General features: G+C 40.1%; 1 protein-coding gene across 1 annotated transcript in view; it reads left to right on the forward strand.

The window, feature by feature from the left end:
* The window catches only part of LOC149246244 (FtsJ-like methyltransferase family protein), a 107,170-nt gene that overhangs the window by 48,661 nt on the left and 38,459 nt on the right, over nt 1–20,050 (forward strand). Inside the window, exons 7-8 of the mRNA XM_089457842.1 lie at nt 14,270–14,456; nt 14,599–14,688. Of these exons, the coding sequence (XP_089313968.1) occupies nt 14,270–14,456; nt 14,599–14,688 (277 nt within the window). The remainder of the gene's footprint in view (nt 1–14,269; nt 14,457–14,598; nt 14,689–20,050) is intronic.

A 20,050-nucleotide genomic window follows, 5' to 3' on the forward strand; every position in this document is an offset into this window, starting at 1 on the left:
ATTGTATTAATGGGTCGGTTTGAATACCAATCTTCTGATTACAATAGGAGTGGGCACGATCCAATTGGATTCGTCCTTCTGAGATACTATGAGGTTTGCTTTCCACTTCCAGCTCCTTTTGGGATCAGCAATTGAGCTTATTTCTGCAATTTGCCCAAGTTTAAATATACAAACAAACAGCTTCAGAATTAAACAAAAAAACATATCTGCTGAAATGATTTAAGGAATTGGGACCCATGTTTCTTCCCCGTCTCTTTTCATTGCCCCGGCCGATAGATGTGCAGCTTTATTGGCTTCAAGATCTGCCTCTTTGTTATTGTCTCTCAGCACGTGAAAGTATTTCAGATTTTGGAACAGCTTCGCCATGCTTCCCTTGGTGTAGAATTAGTCACCATGAGTTTTATGATCACTTCGGAATCCCCAGAAATATCAGCCTCCTTGATTTCCAGCTTCAAGAGCAGCTTGAGTCCTTGGTAGAGGGCATATGCCTCAGCTTGGATGCTGGAATTGATTCCTAGACCCCAGGCAAAGTGGAGGATCGATGTACCATCAATGTTTTTAATAACCCCCCTGCTCCAGCGTTGCCCGGATTACCTTTTGCTGCCCCGTCGAAGAAGAGGGAGTGCACCTTTTGCTTGAGGATCCAGTTTTGAAATTCCTCGCTATTTTTTCCCCTTATTTGCCATTCCTCAGGAGGAGCCATGCTTCTGATATTTTGGTGGAATTGCAGGTTCAAGGAGGTCCCCCAATCTCTGTCTAGCTGGCTGAGGTTTGAGTCGTCTTTTTGTTCTCCCAAACATTCTTTTAATTGAATCTTTACCTTGGCCGCCACCGTCTTGGCATTATGCTGAATGCTTCTGAAGATTCTGCTGTTGCGCTCTAGCCATAGTTGCCAGCAACAAATTTTAAGCAGTGATGCCCAGGCCGCTTTGATCACTTTATTTTTAGGAGAGGGTCCGGGATAGCAGATTTTCCAAGTGGCGAACAGATCTATTATGGAGGCAGGGAGCTCGAATCTGGGGTTCCAATAGTCCATCAGTTCTCTCCAGACCTGTATGGAGAACTTGCAATTGAGGACCAGATGCGTGGCACATTCCTCAGATTCTTTGCACAAGGAGCACCTGGACGGACCGTAGAAGCCACGCCTCTGGAGTTTATCCTCAGTTAAAATTTTTTTGTGGCGTAGAAGCCAACAAAAAATATCAATTTTTGGCAACGAAGAGGTACCCCAGACAGCCTTCCACGGGGCCGGGTCCGGAGGCACGTTTGGGTTGCAGCAAGGTGCGCATATCCCTGGGCAACAGAATAGCCGGCCGATTGATCGTCCTAGCCTCGCCTATCTTTCCTGCTGATGTGCGTGGGTGCTATATCCCGTTCAGAAGATCGCGGAGGTGGATGGACTCTTGATGGAGGTCTGAAGGCGGATTCGACAGACTCCAGCCCGCCCATTTCGTTCCATTCCATGAGGATATGTCCCACAGTTTGATTTTTCCAATTGCCGTCAACCATTCTTTCAATGCTTTCACCTTTGGGCAGTCTCCTATGGGCTCACGATCCATGATACGATCATTCCATATGCTTATTTTTTTCCCATTTCCGGGAATCCAGTAGGCTTTGGATTGAATCAACGGGGCAGCTTTGGAGCAGAGGCTGACGAAAGGCGTGGCTCCTTGAGGTGAAGGTCCATCTAAACATCTCAACCTCGTGCCTTTGAAGTATTTTCTCCAGAGTGCTGTCTGTGCCCAGCTTGGTTTAGGCGCAATTAATCTCCAGAGGAGCTTGGCTCCCATTGCTATGTTCTGCAGAGGGAGCTTCTTAAAATTGAGCCCACCCTCCATCTTAGGTTTGAGGACAGTCTCCCATTTAACCAGCGGGAATCTTCTCTCATTGTGTTTACCCCCTTTCCAAAAGAAATTTCTGATATATTGCTCCATTTTCTGGAGTATACCAATGGGCGCAAGAAGCACTGAGAACTGGTATAACGGGAGGCTGCTAAGGACGGCTTTAATGAGAACTGTTTTGCCTGCCATATTTAGCCAATTAATTCCCCATGCCTGGAGTTTGCTTTTAAATTTTTCTACCTGTGGAAACCAATCCCTGCTGTAGGCGTGCTTGAGGAAAATAGGTAGACCCAGATACTTGAACGATGTCCATTCTGAGGAGGCTGTAAATCCTAGGCATCTGGTGATGATATTGAGCAGAGAGGGCGGAGTGTTCCAGCAGTAAGTATGACACTTACCCTTGTTGAGGCTGCTTCCAGACTCCATACAATACTCATCAAGCATCTCTTTAAATCTTCTGGCTGAATGGATCGAAGCTGCCCCAACAAGCAGAGTATCATCTGCAAATAGGGCGTGGTTTATGTTTTGGACCCCCCTCGCTATGGATATCCCTGAGATCTCCTGCTCTTGCATTTTTTTGTTTAGGTGGAAACTGAGAACTGAAGCTTGAATAACAAACAGCAGAGGAGACATGGGACAACCCTGTCTTAGTCCTCTTGTAGCTTTAAAGAAACCTGCAGATCTACCGTTGACTAAAGGAGTGATCCATGGTTCCGAGATACAAGCCCGGATCCAATTGATAAATCTCACCCCAAAACCAATTGTTTTCAAAACATTAAAAAAAAAGCTATGATTAACAGGGTCAAAGGCATTTGCTAGATCCAGTTTGATAGCCATACCTTGTTCTTTGCGCTGCTGACTTGACAGAATTGCCTCTTGGACTAGTATGAAGTTGTCCACCAGATGCCTTCCATGGATGAAGCCTCCTTGGTTCTCTGGAATGATTTTAGGAAGAATATGCTTCAACTTGTTAGCAATAATTTTTGTGATCAACTTGTAGCCAATGTTACACAAGGATATGGGGCGAAACCTATTGAAGGAGTTGGCTCCCTTTTCCTTGGGAATGAGAGCAAGGAAAGAGGAGTTAGTACTTCCTCCTAATTTCTGGCAAGCTTGCGATTTTTGAACCATTTTATATAAATCTTTCCCCACTATGTGCCAGTAGGATTGGAGAAAAGAGGCGGAAAAACCATCAGGTCCTAGGGATTTATCTGGGTCCATAGTATAGAGGGCACTTTTGACTTCTTCCATTGTGACTTTGTTTTCTAGATGATGATTCATCTCGGCAGTTATTGAAGTGGGAACCCCGTCCAACAAACGAAAATTCTGTTGTGTGTTTGTCTCTTCACTATACAGGCGTTTGAAATGTTGATGGGCTGCATGTTTAATACTTGCAAGGTCTTTGTGTATGTTAGCGACTTCTTTAATTTCAGTTATGGAATTGCAACCTTTCCTGGCTTTAGCTTGTTTGTGAAAAAAAGAGGTATTTCTGTCGCCTGCCTTTAGCCAAAGACAACGCGATTTGATCCTCCACGTTTCCTCTTCGGCCAGGCATGTTTTATGGTAATGCTGTTGGAGATGAACCTCTTTGTCTAAGATTTCTCTAGACATATATGCCTCTTCCGTGATCAGTTGATGGGCGTCAAGCTGACTTTGGATATTTTTCCTTTCAGCTGCTGGATTGGCAAGAGATTTGGCCCAACACTTTAGCATTGCTTTCAATCTCTTCAGTTTTTCTTCCCAAATATAAAATGGAGATCTGCTGACTGGTTGGGACCAACGTTCTTTGACAATTTGCAAGAAGCTGGGTTCCTTGATCCACAAAGGACTAAACTTGAAGGGAATGGGGCCAAGGTCGGTGTGAGCTCGAAGGATTAGCTTGATTGGCTTATGGTCAGAGGTGCTACAGGGAAGAATGTGCATGCTAGCGTCTAGACCAAGCAAAAGAAAGGAGCTATGCATAAAGAATCTATCCAGCCTTGCAACAATATGGCTAGGACCTATTCTTTTATTGGACCAAGTAAACTTACCTGAGACATGCTTGATATCTAGCAGATCCCAGTCTTGGAGGAGATCCTCTACCCATTCCCTTGCCGGGTCTCGCACAATGCAGCCTCCTCGCTTTTTAGAAGAGTGCAACGTGATGTTCAGGTCACCTGCTATGATGACATTTTCCAGATTGCGCAGATCTGCTTGCTGCCTTAAGGAGTCCCAACAGATCTTTTTTTCTCCAGCATTGACCGGTACATAAATGTTGAAAAGACAAAAGATTTCTTTTGTAATTAGATGCTGCATCTTTAGCATCGCCCAATGGATATTTGATGCCTCTGACACCAGCGAAAACCTGCTTTCATTCCAAAGAGTACCCAACCCTCCAGAGGCTCCTTGAGTTGAGACAGCTGTTGCATTACTCTTTTTCCAAAGTTTTTTGCTTTCCTGAAGAAAATCTGACTCCTCCATCTTAGTCTCCTGGAGAAGGAGTATATCAGGGGCCTCTATTCTTATTAGGTTTCGTATAGCCTCTTCTTTGATTTTGCTGCCCATACCCCTACAGTTCCAGGAGCTTATCTTCATTATTTACCTTTGCTCGGCTGGGCTCCCTTGGAGCCTTGATGCTGATTTCTTACCATCTTCGGCTTTTTTGCTAACAACTTCTCCAAAGCTCCAAAGTTGGTTGACTGCCCTGTAGTTTATCTTTGTACGTTTCGTGCTCTCTTTTCTCCCAATCCGTTTTGCGCCCTCTTGTAGATCTCCTTATAGAGGATTGGGATTCTCCTATTTCTCCTTCCTCCTCTGAATCTTCTGATTCTTGATCCTCCTCCTCGACTACATCGGGGGTTCCTTTTGAGCTTTCTGCAGCTCCCGTGTCTTTAAAGTTGGGGGGTTGGGAACCTTTGTCTGGGGACACTGGCTTTTGAGCTACCACTTCGTGGGAGTCCTCTGGTTGAGAGCTAAGAGGATCAAACCTGTTCTCTGGGGTGAGCTTGGGCTGGGTCTGCTGGATCTGCTGGACTGGATCCTGCTGAGGGCCTTTGCCGCTAGTTCCTCCCGGCTTCTGGATCTTGGAAGACATTTTGGTTCGTTTAACTTGGTTCCAGCCGGCCTCCTTCCCTTGAGCTGCTTCGTTGACCGTTGGGCAGTTTCTGGCGAAGTGCCCATAAGGGCAATTGTTCATAGTCTAGCTTTTGCACATGCGTCCAGCTTCCTACTTTGATTTTGATGGCCTCCGGGAGCCCCTTCTCCAGATCCACCTCAACGCAGATCCTTGCACAGTCATATTGATCCTTGCTGTTCGCTCGGTCTATGAATTTCCCCAGGGCATTTCCTATGTGCATCAAAGAATCCCAGTTCCAACAATGAACTGGGAGGTTAGGAAGCCTAACCCATACCGGGACAGCTTTGGGTACGTCTACTGCTGGATCGAAGTTAGGAGTCCATTTGTTCAGATACAGACCCTGGGGGCCCATAAAGTAAGGACCATTTCGAAAAATCAGATCTTTGTCGTCTTTGGAGGTGAATTCAAAGAGGAAGAATCCTCGCCCCAAAAAGTATGAGGTCACACTTTCTTTGATCAGCGGCGACCAGTTTCTTTTGACCCAACTCTCTGTGGTTTTGGGGGATGGCCATAGACCAGTGAACTGGCCTATGAGAGCTCGCTCGGACAAGGACAAAGCAACCTGTATCGGGGTTTCCGGAGGAAGTGAGATCTCAGGGATATCATCGAGTTTCTTGACGAATTTCGCCGCTTCTACATTTTTCTTCTTGGGTAGCCCATCCAGAAGCCAGCTGAACGCCTTGACTGAGGAGATCGTCGACGCAGGAGGAGAAGGAGGGGCCTGGGGGGTGCCCAGCACCTCCATGGACGCTAGATCTGGCTTGACAGGTGCTCTTGGGCAAGTCAATCCCCCATGGCCAGAGGGGCCTCGCTTGGGCAGATCCACAACTGATCGGGCTCGCAAGCAGTCTGCGCAAGGATCTGGAAAGGTCGAACAGGGGCCGAGCTGGGGCGTGGAGCAGCGTTCAGAGCTGATCGCAGTCGGAGATCTAAAAAATAATTCATTACTACTGAGTTATAATTGCCAACTTCAAACTTAAATTTCATATATTGTTTAAAAAAATATCATAATAAATATGAAAGAGTCAATAGTTATAAAAACTACTAGAAACTAGAAAAGACAAGTAAATCTATTATCTATTGCTTATGCTTGGGCCTCTTGCCACAACGAGAAATGTCTAATTTTTTAGTCTTGTGGGAAGATCAGGATCTTTATCATTAATATCACCCTCTAAGCATATATCCAGAGGTATCTTTGTCATTACCTCTGTATTTGTATAGGGATCTTTGTCATTAATATCACCCTCTAAGCATTAACATAAGATAGAAAAAGCATAGCATGTCAAGTCAAGATTTTGTTTGAGTGATGTGTACATTTTTAGGAGGGTCATGATAGAGGAGTTCGTCAACCAATGTCACTAACATCAAGGTACATAGAGGGATTGGTGCTCTTGATTAAATACGAGTTCCATACCCTAATAGATGACAAAATTCAATGGAAACAATGCAATCCTGAAATCTTGAAAAACTGATAAGTCTGCAGGATTTTGAATGAAATCTAAAATTCTACTTTTTGCATATGAAATCCAATGAGGTCGGAACCACTCTCAAACATCCTGAGTCATTTCATGGTAATGTTAAAAATTTAAGTAAAAGGATGAAAATGAATATTAAAGAGTGTCACTTTTACTTTAAGAATTTAACATTACCAGAATCACATATCAATACTAGGGCCATAGACTTGATCATTAAGCTGCCCCACTAAAAACTTATTTGTTTCTTTGAAAAACAATTGCATTTGGAACATCATTGCAAAAAGAAATTTGCAGAAAAGGCAAAACGTGGAGCGCGGATTGGGAGCGGGATCGAGGGGGGGGGAGGCGCTCCCTCGCAACTATGGTTGGAACTTTCTTCAACGATTCCCAACTGTCAACTTCACATCGACCTAGGTCTTGGATAATAGTGTTCATGGTTTGGAGCTTGTGGTTTGGGGATTAAATTTCTTGTTTTTGAGCGTGTGGGGGCCAGGTCCAATCATTCCTTTTGTGATATAGGCATCAATTAGTACATTGGGCACTCTGAGATCGTAACTTAGGCCATCGAATTCCCACTCTTCAAAACATTTAAGATTGATGAATCATGAGACTCAATATGTTGTATGTTACTATGTTACTAACTTGTGGACATGGTTGATGAAGATTATAACTTCTAGATGATTGTTGTTATATGGTTCAATATATGTTTTTTTATATCTAATTCATCATTTTACATGCTTTTGTTGACAGATATGCATCAATATATATATATATATATATATATATATATATATATATAAAACGCTCTCAGAATCACTCCCAAACCCGGAGCTTTTGAAAATGTCGCTCCTGCTCCCAAGTAACCTTGTCCTTGCATATCTCCAAGTTTGACCAATGAAGAAATCAGGCATATGTAGCCGTTGTATCATGTTAATTGCAAATTTCAATGGCTACAGAGAGTTGACTTAAATATATAGGGCTCTACCTAGTTGAGTTTGTCTTGCAATTCCTCACATTTTCCAGGATGTGCAACTTGAGTAACTTAGATTCATAGACTAGTCAACAAGATAGCTATAACTGTCGAGAAAGAAAATATTAGTGTCTGATGTCATATGTGCAATACGCAGATTTCCCTGTTGAAATTTGATGACTAAAAAGTTTCCTGTAATCCTAGCGCGGTTTTAATTTCACGTTATCACTCCCATTTAGTTAAATGCCCTTTCCCATAAACATACATTCAACATATAGAATTCTGGAAATGAAACTTTCTGTTTAAAACACATGGGACTGTCAACACATGCTGAAAATAAATATGGCCATAAACAGATCAGCAACACACATAAAAATACACACAGATTTTTGGTGAACTTACACCCAGGAAAACCCCTTCAATCTTCTTCGGGGAAAACCTGTTAGAGAACTCTTCAAAATTATTTATCTTTCAAGTTCAGGAAAAATACATTTGCAGACAAAACAAACAACAAAATACATCTTATCTCTTTAGCCCAAAACTCCTTGAAAACTGTGCCCACTTTGCCTCGATTTCCGTGCCCACTTGGGACTATACAAATTGTATTGTATGGATTCCGTATAAATTGTATGGATACTCGTACTGCTATATGCATTTTTTTTCAAATTTTTTTCTCAAAAACTTCTCTCGAACGACGTGCAACTCACAACATTAAAAGTTGTTAGTACTGTACCTTTTGCTGTCTTCTATGTTTTTATTTCCTTGCCCATCTTGCCCATAAATCACTCCTTTAGCTTGCTACAACAAATTTCTCCTTTAGAATTTTTCTCCAGCTCTCAACCTCCTTTTTCCAATTTGCTCATGAAGAATGAATGTAGTTTCCTTTTCTTTTCCCCCTTTTGTTTCCCTAAATGACTTTTGGGCAACCCTATGATCTAATGGCTCAGATTCATTTACATTAAGGGATAAGAATAAATGTGCATTTAATTCTCACTTTCTATTTTTTAACTCACCCATCAAATAAAGTACCCACATTGTACTTTATGTCTAAAGTCACTTTTCACTTTATAATTTAATGTTGACTTTACCACTTATAAAGTCACTTTCACTTTATAAAGTCACACTTAAGAAAAGAATTATTTTTGGACACTTTTCCCTAGGTAGAGACTAACCCATGGGAAACCACTGTCTAAGGTACATTAAAAATCAACACTCCCTCTTATTGAGGAAAGTGTTTCTCACCACACCCATCTTGTCTCTAAAATGGACATGTTTGCCTCTTGGAAAGGACTTCGTGAGAACATCAACCACTTGTTCATTTGTTGATATATACTCCCGCTTCACTGCTCCCTTCTGAACATAGTCCCTGATGAAATGATATTTGATGTCAATGTGTTTTGACCAGCCATGAAACACTGGATTCTCCGTGAGTTTAATGCAACTCTGGTTATCGAGTGAATAACCGTCGGTCTCAACACCTGATCAAATCGACCATACAACAACTTGCGAAGCCAAATGGCCTCATAACTAGCCTGGCTAGTAGCCATACACTTAGCCTCAGAAGAGCTCAAAGCAACTGACGTTTGCTTTCGATTGAACCACAACACAACTGCCAAACGCAATCCAAAGCAACACCCTGAAGTGTTTTTCTTGTCAGAAGCACAACCCGCCCATCTGCATCTGTGTAACTTGCCAACCTCACTCCATCTCCCTGCCTATAGTCCAAACCATAATCAACAGTCCCTTGCATGTAGCGAAGAATGTGCTTTGCAGCTACCCAGTGCACCCTCCTGGGCTCAACCATGAACTGGCTAAGTGTGTTCACTGCAAAGCATATATCTGGCCTAGTGTTGACCAGATACATCAAGGACCCAATAAGCTGCCTATACAATGTGGGATCCACCAAACTAGAATCTGAAGCATGAAGCTTCTTCCAGTTGGTGATCATAGGTGTAGACATGGGTCTACAGTCTGCCATGTGAAATTTGCTCAACACATCCACAACATACTGCCCTTGCCCCAAAAAGATATGCCCCTCCTCCTACCACACCTCAAGCCCCAAAAAGTAATGCATCAGCGCAATGTCCTTCATCTCGAACTCCATAGCAAGATCCTCCTTGCAACCACTAATCAGTCTCTTTGCCCTAGTAATGAACAAGTCATCAACATACAACACAAGAATGAGCGGATCATCCCCTACAACAATGTAGTATAGGTTCGGATCTGCATCACTCTTCGTGAAACCCATCTGCTGCAAGTAAGTATCAATCCTCGAATACCAAGCTCTCGGAGTCCGTAGAGTGCTCGCCTCAATCGATATACATGGGTCTCCCACCCAAGTACCTCAAGGTCCTGTTACTGCTCAACATACACCTCCTCCTCTATAACTCCATTCAGAAATGCGGTCTTCACATCCATCCGATGGATGTGCCAACCCATTTCTGTAGCAATAGAAATAAAGGGACCGGATAGAAGTGTACTGAGCTACGGGAGTGAAGTTCTCATCATAGTCAACTCCCTCTGTCTGTGAGAACCCTCTAGCCACAAACCTCGCCTTGAACTTCTCAATGCTGCCATCTGCAACATGCTTGATCTTGTAGAGCCACCTGGAAGTCACAACTGACTTGCCCTTAGACCTAGGCACCACTTCCCAGACATTGTTCTTAATTATAGAGGCATACTCCACCATAGCCTCTCCCCATACCTCCTGATTGACAACCTCCTCATAGCTAGTAGGCTCGGAGTCAACAATGCTGGTAGCCTTGGCTACATAATTGCAAAACCGCTCAGGTGGCACACTGTCCCACCTCTTCGGAGGACCAACAGACTCCTTTTCCTTCAAGGTGTCTTGAAGCCACTTGGGCCTCCTCTTCCTTGAAGAAGCTTCCCCATAGGGAAGCTCATCCTTTGTCCCCCAGTCTGGGGAACCTTAAGGTCTGCTAACTGACCCTGGTGTGCCTGTACCAGCACATTTCCTCGAAGAACTTGTACTGACACTTGTCCCTGTGTTGGCTGAAGTGCACTGTGAACTCTGTACCAGTGGACTCCTTAAAGAAGTTCTCGGTGAACTCGCCACTGGTGCCCTAGATGTCACTGACACTGAAGTACCTCTTGTACCAGTCGATCCAGAACCATAAGGTCCTGCTCTCTGCACCTAACATCCCTACTGGGGAGAAGTCTGTGACTCTCTCTCATCATACTCCCGTGATCTCCGATAGGCCCTCTCCTCTTCGAACTTCACATCCCTCCTAATCACCACTCTCCGTTTAGAAGGAATGAAGATCCGATAGGCCTTCAAAGTCTCGCTGTAACCCATAAAGATACCCTTCTCTGCCATGGGTTCCAGCTTTGTCCTCTGCTCCTTGGGGATATAAGAATATGTGAGACATCCAAAGATACGAAGATGTCCCACATGAGGCTTCTCTCCAGTGAAAGCCTCCTCCGGAGTCATATTCCCCAATACTCTGTGAGGACTCCTGTTCTGAAGATAAACAACAGTATTGCAGGCCTCAACCCACAAAAACAAAGAAAAATCATAGCTCTAACAGCCCCAAAAATAGCTCTGTTCTTCCTTTCAGACACCCCATTCTACTGGGGGTTGTAAGGAACTGTGAACTCTCTCCTAATGCCCTCCTGTGCACAAAAGTCAGAAAACCCACAATTGGTGTCCTCACCACCATTGTCTGACCTCAAGACCTGAATCTTCCTACCTATCTTCTTTTCCATAAGAGCTTCGAACTCTTTAAAGCGACTGAAGACCTCACCCTTGGTCTTCAAGAAATATATCCAAGTCCTCCTAGTGTAGTCATCAATGAATATAAACATAATACTCATAACCACCCAAAGACACATGAGACATACTACCATTAAGATTAGTATGAATCAAGTCTAGTTTACCTGTAGTTCTGCTATCGCTCGCTGGGAATGGTAACTTGGTGTACTTGCATAAAGCACACCCACCCTCTGCAGACCTCATAATGCTCGATACTGAAATCAGGAACTCCAGTAGTGATCTCCCTTAGTACTCTCAAAGCTCCATGATGCACATGAGCCATCCTTCGGTGCCATAACTTGCACAAGTCTCTACTGCTGGTGGTACTAGTGTGGGTGCTACAAGATGTGCTACTCACCAATGCTCCTGTCGATTGAAAACTGAACTTGTATAGTTTCCCAGTGCAGACTCCAATCACTTTGCCCAAAGTGATGGAAGCTCCCTTGGGATGCATCGATACCTACCCTCCTAAGAAAGTGACCTCAAACCCCTTCTACAAAACATCCATGACCTTCAAAGGAGGCAAAGACTCCCTCTCAAAGGTCACAGTCCCCACACCTACAACTCTCACAGTGCGGTCATCTCCTAATACAATCTCAATATCAAGTGCCCTCTCTGCAAGCTCTGAAAAGAACTCCTGTGCACTTGTCATATTGAGGGAAGCCTCGCTACCACACATTGGATGATGTACTCCTACTAGATGTAGAAGTAATAAAAAAAATAATAAATAAATAAATAAAATTTATTTACAAAAAAAGAAGTTTATTTACCTACACACACACACACACACACACACACATATATATATATATATATATATATAACAAGCTCTAAAATAGCATATAATTTTATTAATGGCTCTTTGATTCAAATAAGTCAATAAAATGAATGATTTTCTCTAGTCCAAGTCTAGAAACCCGACAAGAAAATCGTTAGATAAATCCTTAAAGTAAAATAGAGTGGATCCTCCTCCTTCACTCAAGAGTTGGTTAACTTAAACAAAAGCATCCCCTCATGCTTGAGATATGATTCAATTAAAAGTTTTCTACATAACTCAGAAAGATCTTGTTAGCTTCAAATGAGATAGGAAAAATATAGTGGAAGGAAATTCTAGCAACTTAAACGAAAGCACATTAGCCAAGTCCAATCCTAAAATATTTTCCAAATCTAATTAGCAGTGTAAGATACACTAATACTTCTATGTAAGCAAATGAAGCAGCAAATAAAATCACCAGTGGAAAATTAACCTCAAGAATTCATTACCATATCCATGAGAATCCATGAGAGAATAGCCACAATATTTCACCCCAAAGATTTGTATGTTATTATTTCAAAATAGAAAGAGAGCTTCAAGAGCAAAAAGCCAGTGCACAATATCAAGAGATGTTACAATGAGGAGCATATGCTTCCTTATATAGAAAAAATGAGAGCTCTGGAGGCACTTCCAAGTGAAATTTTATGAAGGTGCACAAATTTGACTTGATTTTGGCTGATTAAATGCTTCATCCATGCCAAAATAATTTCCACTATTGATTGCTTGAGAAAAAATTCGAATTCCTTGATGATGCCTTTTTTCTTTGTCTAGGAAATATTTTTTCTGACTTTTCCTCCTCGAAAAATTCCCATTCACTTAACCAACTTGGAACATAAATTCGATTTTCATTAAAAAATTGATTTTTCTGGGAATTAATTCCTCTTTTCTAGACCAAAAATATTTTCTTGAATTTTTGCTTGCCTGATTTGTGGAGATTCCCTTCTTGAAAAGTGCACATTCCCTTTTTTAATATTTTTCACTTGGAGGGATTTTTTTCCCTCATTTTTATTTTCTGACCAATTTCCAGCTAATTATTTAGCCACTTTTTTGTCGGAAAAATAATTTGAGGGGATAAACATAATTTCAACCCTCAAAAGGTGTCTAAACACAAAGTTGAGGTGTAGAGGTTCTAATTATGAGTACTCTACCCCCTTCAACTTTTACAAACATTTGATTTTACAATTTACATCCAAATTATTAAATTTCCGACCAGTTGGAAAATTTAATAATTAAAAATAGACACTTAGACTTAACCAAATTCTGCGAGACTCAAGACATGATCTAGTATGATAATTATACATAGACTCGATACACTAGGACTCAAGACATCACTATCGAATCCCACCCTAGCTTTGGGGGTATATGTGGGAGAAAAACTCTATTAATTATTTCGTGTACAAAATAATTAACGAGGTTAAAAAACTCCCTAGGATGAAACTTGTTAGCAAAAATTCTTAAGCTTACCTAGGTGTTTTACATGGCTTTATAGACATACTAGAATCATTTTTACAATGGCCCACCGGGCTGCAAAATTTGGAGTTACAACTCTGATATAATGACGAATGGTGACAATGAGTTTTGGATATCTGACTGCTCGAACATGATGGAATTCCTTTGCAAAAATGTGTACTGCTATATGGTAGTTGACACGGAGTGGTCAACAACACCTACAATGCATCAATACTCCTTTGCGCTTTGACAATCTTTTCATTTTGTTTCCTTGTGATTTGAGGACAGAACCTTCCTAGATGGCCATGTAATATACCAAATTACCATAATTCTATTTAATAATTTCTATGTAGAATCATGTCCATTAGGGTAGTCATGTCTGTTATGGACTATATATATGACGGTCTTATTGACAACATATTATCATATCTTATAATTTTTACTTTTATTACACATTTACTTTCAGTCTATATGACGTTGTGCGTTTGCCATGAAGGCCTGTGGTACAATGTGACTACTGCAAGGTATGCTGTATGCAATTTTTTCAACATTTACTTTTCGATGATGATTACCAGTTATGTTCTTTCGGGTTTTGATTTTTTTCCTGAGGTAAAATTTTTGTTATGCTTTCTATTGGCTGCTGGTAGATCTAGGCCAATTTAAAACTAAATTTTTATTCACTTCCAGATTTAGATGTAACAAGAAATATGTATCACAGCTTTCTTTCTTCTTTTGTGGGTTATCGAACTTTGTAGATAAGACATGTTGAATGCCTTGCATTGGCTTACTTTTACTCTATATAACGCACATTACTTCAATCAAATGATTTTCAGGTGGCGTTTGCACATCCGGAAGGCCTTATCTCCTCAAGTGAAAAATAATTCTGGGGTGGATGAAGTGAACGAAACAGTTGAGGGTGATGATGATGAGCGAATGTTGAGTCAAATGGAGGAATTGCATTCTATTTATGAACGAAAGAAGAAAAAAACAAAGAAAATCCTTGCAAAAAGACGGGCTAAGGTGAATACTGCAGGAGCTAAATGCATTTGTTGTTGTTTATCCTTTTTTGAATATTGATTAAAAATTTAGTCTGTTTCTACTGTTGCTTTTAATCTTTGCTTATGTATAGATCCATCTCACTCTGTTTTGTCAAAAATTCCAGGCTAAAGCACGTACCCGAACAGGAATGAAAGTGGATGTCATGGAAGATGGCTATAATGACTATGATTTGTTTTCTTTATCTTCTATTAAGGTCCGTTTTTTTAAATGGAGTTCATTATTTTTTCAAACCTATATATTGACATCAGTGAGTAGTTGGTAGTTCTTTGTTTTATATTCCTAACATTGCCACAAAAAGGTAGAATTTAAACATAGGAGAATGAAACTAGCAATCCAGGATCTGTTTTGTAATTGTAGACAGATTAAGATGATAATTTAGTAAGTTACATAACTATCTTTGTGTTATACGATGTTTGAATTGCCCAATCTATTGAATATCTCAGGTATGATCGGTTTCATAAATTATAAGATAATTTGATATCATCATGATTTGAAACTTGGGAATACTGTCTAGACACATAAGTGGGGCTTCTAGTGTGAGCGCTTTGATCAGTAGAATCTATTTAGAGAATGTAAAGAGATTCTGTTTATATGGAGAAAAACTGCTGTGTTAGGTTTGTTTTGAAAGTAAAGTGATTTTTTCTTTCCTTGAAATATAGATTTGTTTGAAAGTCCCTGACACTTTCCTTCATTCCAAGGATGGTACCTAGTGTAATGTGGATGACGTAGACTAAGTGCACCTGACCTAGCAGGGACATCGAGTGAGGCCCACAAAATCAAGAACATCATTGGCGGCCAGCCAGGCGACTTGACACTGAGACCTCCTGCATGAAACTCACAGAACCCAACCAAGTGTGAGTTTTCTTTCTTGGAATATAGATTCCCTGGAAAATCTCTGACACTGTAACCAGTGTAAAGCAGGCGGTGTAGACTTAGTGCGCCTAACCTGACAGGGACATTGAGTGAGGCCCACAACATGAAGAACCATCAGAGGCATCCAGCCTGGGGATTTGATCCCGAGACCTCTTGCATATAACTGACAGCACTCAAGCAAGAGTGCATTTTATCCAAGGCTTTGCCTATTTTAACCCTCAATTGAGAGAACATGAAGTATGCATTCCTTTTGAAATGTATCCAATAACCTATGAGTATGTAAACTAGCTCTACAGTTGACCTTAACCTCTTTCAAGAGCTTTTCAGTTTTTAGCACTTTTATACAAGCACGATATTGTATATGCTCACTTTTAGCTTTATTTACCTCGACATGTTGAGGCCAGTCTTTAGCCGACTCTTTAATCTTAGACATCATTATCTTTCTGCCTTTTTCCAACACATTCTTAATTTTCTACAAATAAGTGTATGGCTCCAGTTGACCTTGAGCTCTCATCAGAGCCTTTCAGTTCATAGCACTTACATTGTACCGACATCTTATTTATGCTCTCTTTTAGCTTTCTTTAGCTAGATATGTTGAGGCAAGTTTCCAATTGACTTTTAGATCCTAGAGATTATTATCTTTCTTCTTTTAGCATTGTTCTTGGAGATCTTTGGCACTTCTGCTTTGTATCAACATTCAATTTACTTTTTAGTCTCATTGACCAACTTTGATGCATTCCTTTTGAAACGTATCAAATAACCTATGAGTATGTAAACTAGCTCTACAGTTGACCGTAACCTCTTTCAAGAGCTTTTCAGTTTTTAGCACTTCTATTGTACCAGCACCATATTGTATACTCTCACTTTTAGCTTTCTTTACCTAGACATGTTGAGGCCAGTCTCTAGCTGGCTCTTAGATCTTAGACATCATTATCTTTCTGCTTTTTTCCAACACATTCTTAATTTCTTACAAATAAGCATACCAGCTCCAGTTGACCTTGAGCTGTCTCTAGAGCCTTTCAGTTCATAGCACTTTCATTGTACCGATATCTTATTTATGCTTTCTCTTTTTAGCTTTCTTTAGCTAGATATGTTGAGGCTAGTCTCCAATTGACTTTTAGATCCTAGAGATTATTATCTTTCTGCTTTTAGCATTGTTCTAGGAGATGCCTTGGCACTTTTACTTTGTATCAACACTCAATGTACTTTTTTACTCCCATTGACCTACTTTGGTGGTCTTTTGTTGGAAAGTGATGAAATTGTCTTATTTTTACTCTTTTATAAAACTCTCTTTGACCTACTTTAGTGTTCTTTTGTTGGAAAGGGATGAAATTGTCTTATCTATACTCTTTTATAAAACTCTCTTTGACCTACTTAGGTGTTCTTTTGTTGGAAAGTGATGAAATTGTCTCATTTATGCTCTTTTGTAAAACTCTCTTTTCCTGACGAACTCGTCTTTGTGCTTTTACTGTCCCATTGGCTGACTTTAACCACAAGTGAATTCTAGTATCTAATTTAAATTAAATCAAAGATACAACAATAAACGACATGCACTAATAATAGGTAGGTGTCTTTTTGTAAGGGTTCATTGCCTAGTTTTTCATTCCTTGAAATTGATGATTCAATTATTTGGAAATACTATTAGTTTACACTATTCAGTCTATGCACTCCCTCCCCACCCCCCACAAAAAAAAGGATTTTGAGGGGCATAGGTGTTATGCACAACATGGATAGTGTCAGGGTGATACTGTGAACTCAAAACCCTAACCACCAGTTAGCAGGGTCAACACAAATAAACAAAGCATACCCCTCTTAGAGCCTGATACAGAAGTTATGGAAAAATGTCTCTGAGTTTCGAATCCCAAGGTCCAAGATCATTAAACAAATTTTAGCCCCTTAAGAGCAACTAGCTATACTGTAAATAACAGTCAGTCATTAAGGGGATGTGGAAATTTCCACATTGGGTGGTTTAGTATCTCGCCCTGCCACCACATCTCTCTATCTAAAAATTCACCAACCCTTTGAATAATAAACTTATCAGCAGGTTTTAGGCTAAGCTTCTGTTAAATGTTCTCTCAGGTCCTAAAATCATGTTCACTGAAGTGCATGATAAAATCATGTTTTTGATAATCAAACAGGTCTACAAGAATGCAGTCTTTTGTTGCAGATATTTTGGCTTCATACCTGTGTCCCTTGGCCAGACATCTATTGTTTGTTCCAAAAATCATGGCTCGCTATTGAGATTTTCCCTTGCCAAATAGCCTCGTCTGAGCTCAGAACCTATTCAGACAATAAAAGGGCGTGCACTTCCCTCAGGCTGTTTATATACTTTGAAAAACATTTCAGTGATACGGGGGTATGCAAACCCACAACTTGGGTATGCTTCCCAGACAGGTATGCCATACTGGGGAAGTGGGGCATGCCCGTAATATTGCCAGGCCATACTGGATTAATTAGGACATTATGGTGTTTGTCCCTGCCCCTAATCTTCTCATCCTGGACACATTGATAAACCTGATCAGAGAAGGAATATCCACGTGTCCCCTAAATGTGAGTCCACCCAGCCAATAAAAGGTAAGAAAAAAAAACAGATCCTAATTGCTCCACCTGTCCTCTACTTCTAGAGAAAGCTATACAAACCCTATGGCAACTCTCGTTAACTTTTGCTCTACATTTTTTTGTTAGTGTTTGGCATCCATTTATCATGGTGTTCCACCAAGTTTCCGAGATGTGGGAATGGGGAGACGCGCCGGGGGGGGTGGCCGTGTGGGGGCACCCACAAATTTTAGGGAAATTCAAGGGGGGTGTGGGGACATTGGGGAGTGTGTGTGTGATTCAAATTCAAATTCAATAATGAAATAATTGATTCATACATCATAAATGATTCAATGAAATAGAAATAGTAAAATATTGTATATATTGATTTAAATTCATCATTCATTATTCTAGAATCTGATTAGTACTAAGCAAAATAGTAGATACTAAAGTCTGAAGACTGGAATAGTAAATTGAAATTACTCAAAACTCAAAAATAATAAAAAGTGACGAATCAAAGACTTGGTCTAAGGTCATCAATATCTAGAGTCAAGACTCAAAAGTTAAAACTAAAAATGAACAATGGACAATGAACCAATGTTATCAGAACCATATCAGTGATCGAACAGGTTGACCCCAAAACTGGGAATTGGCAAAAAGAAAACGGACCAAAAAATTGATTGACCAAAAATACATAAATATTCAAATTTTGAAAAAAAAATACATAAATATTCATGTGCATCCCATATGAATCCAAACCATTATACACAAATATGCAAAGTTTCTCATATATATAGCAAGGGTGGATATATATGATTCAAATTCAATTCAATAATGAAATAATTGATTCATACATCATTGATGATTCAATGGAATAGAAATAGTAAAATATTTTATATACTGATTTAAATTCATCATTCATTATTCTAGAATCTGATTAGTACTAAGCAAATTAGTAGAACTACATGATAAAGTTTGAAGACTGGAACAGTAAAAATTGAAATTATGCCATCTCAAAAACAGCAAAAAGTGACAAATCAAAGACTTGGTCTAAGGTCGTCAGTATCTAGATTCAAGACTCAAAAGTTAAAACTAAAAATGAACAATGGACAATGAACCAATTTTATCAGAACCATACCAGTGATCCAACATGTTGATCCCAAACCGGGGATTGAAAAAAAACGGACCAAAAAGTTGATTGACAGAAAATACATAAATATTAAAATTTTGAAAAAAAATACATCGATATTCATGTGCATCCATATGAACCCAAAGCATTGCACACATATATGCAAGGTTTCTCATATATATAGCAAGGGTGCATATAACCAAAATAGTACCAAGTGCAATCCATATTTGAGTCAAAAATACATCAACAAATAGGCTCTAGATGGTCTCTCTGTAGTCCAAAAAATTCATGCTAAAATAAATAGCTACATATTATTAAAATCATTACATATATTGGAGATCCTCATGATTAGTATCACCCTCTGACAATTAAAATAAGATGGAAAAAACTTAACATGTCAAGTTGAGATTTTGTTTGAGTGATAGGTACGATTTTACTAGGGTCATGATAGAGGAGTTCAATAATCAGTGCCACCGACATTCAAGTGCATAGTGATCTTGGTGCTCTTGATTAAGTGCTAGTTTTAGATCCTCATCTTGAAAAATGTGTAACTAGGTTTGTTTTTCATAAATATGAAATGTACTTTTGATTCTTGTATATTGTAAAATAAAAGAAAAAATATTAGTGTTATTTTGAAGCATGGGTTACATGCTCAAGGTCTTTTATTTTAGAGGTCAAGCACCCATTGAGTGCTCCTAAGGTTTGTCCTAGGTCAAGAAGTCAAAAGAGTTATTGTCATATGTTGAAGACCCATCAGGGACATTGTAACTTGTAAAAAAAATTACTTTTGTATTTAAAAGTGTCAAAATACCCTTCAAGACCAAGTCGCCTAACAGCTAAGAAGTCGACCCATTTTGAGGAGCCATGTCCACCTTAAGAAGCCTATATAAAGGAGGGAACTCAACCTCCTTGGGACACATTCACTTCTCACTCATACAAGCAAAGGAGAAGAACAAGAAGCTATCAAAGAAGGAGGATGAAGAAAATAAGTTTTTGGGTTAATTCTTGCTCACACATG

This window comes from Pinus tabuliformis, chromosome 7 (genome assembly GCF_031772625.1).
Source record: "Pinus tabuliformis cultivar Carrire ecotype Pingquan chromosome 7, CPIR1, whole genome shotgun sequence".
NCBI classification, from domain to species: domain Eukaryota; kingdom Viridiplantae; phylum Streptophyta; class Pinopsida; order Pinales; family Pinaceae; genus Pinus; species Pinus tabuliformis.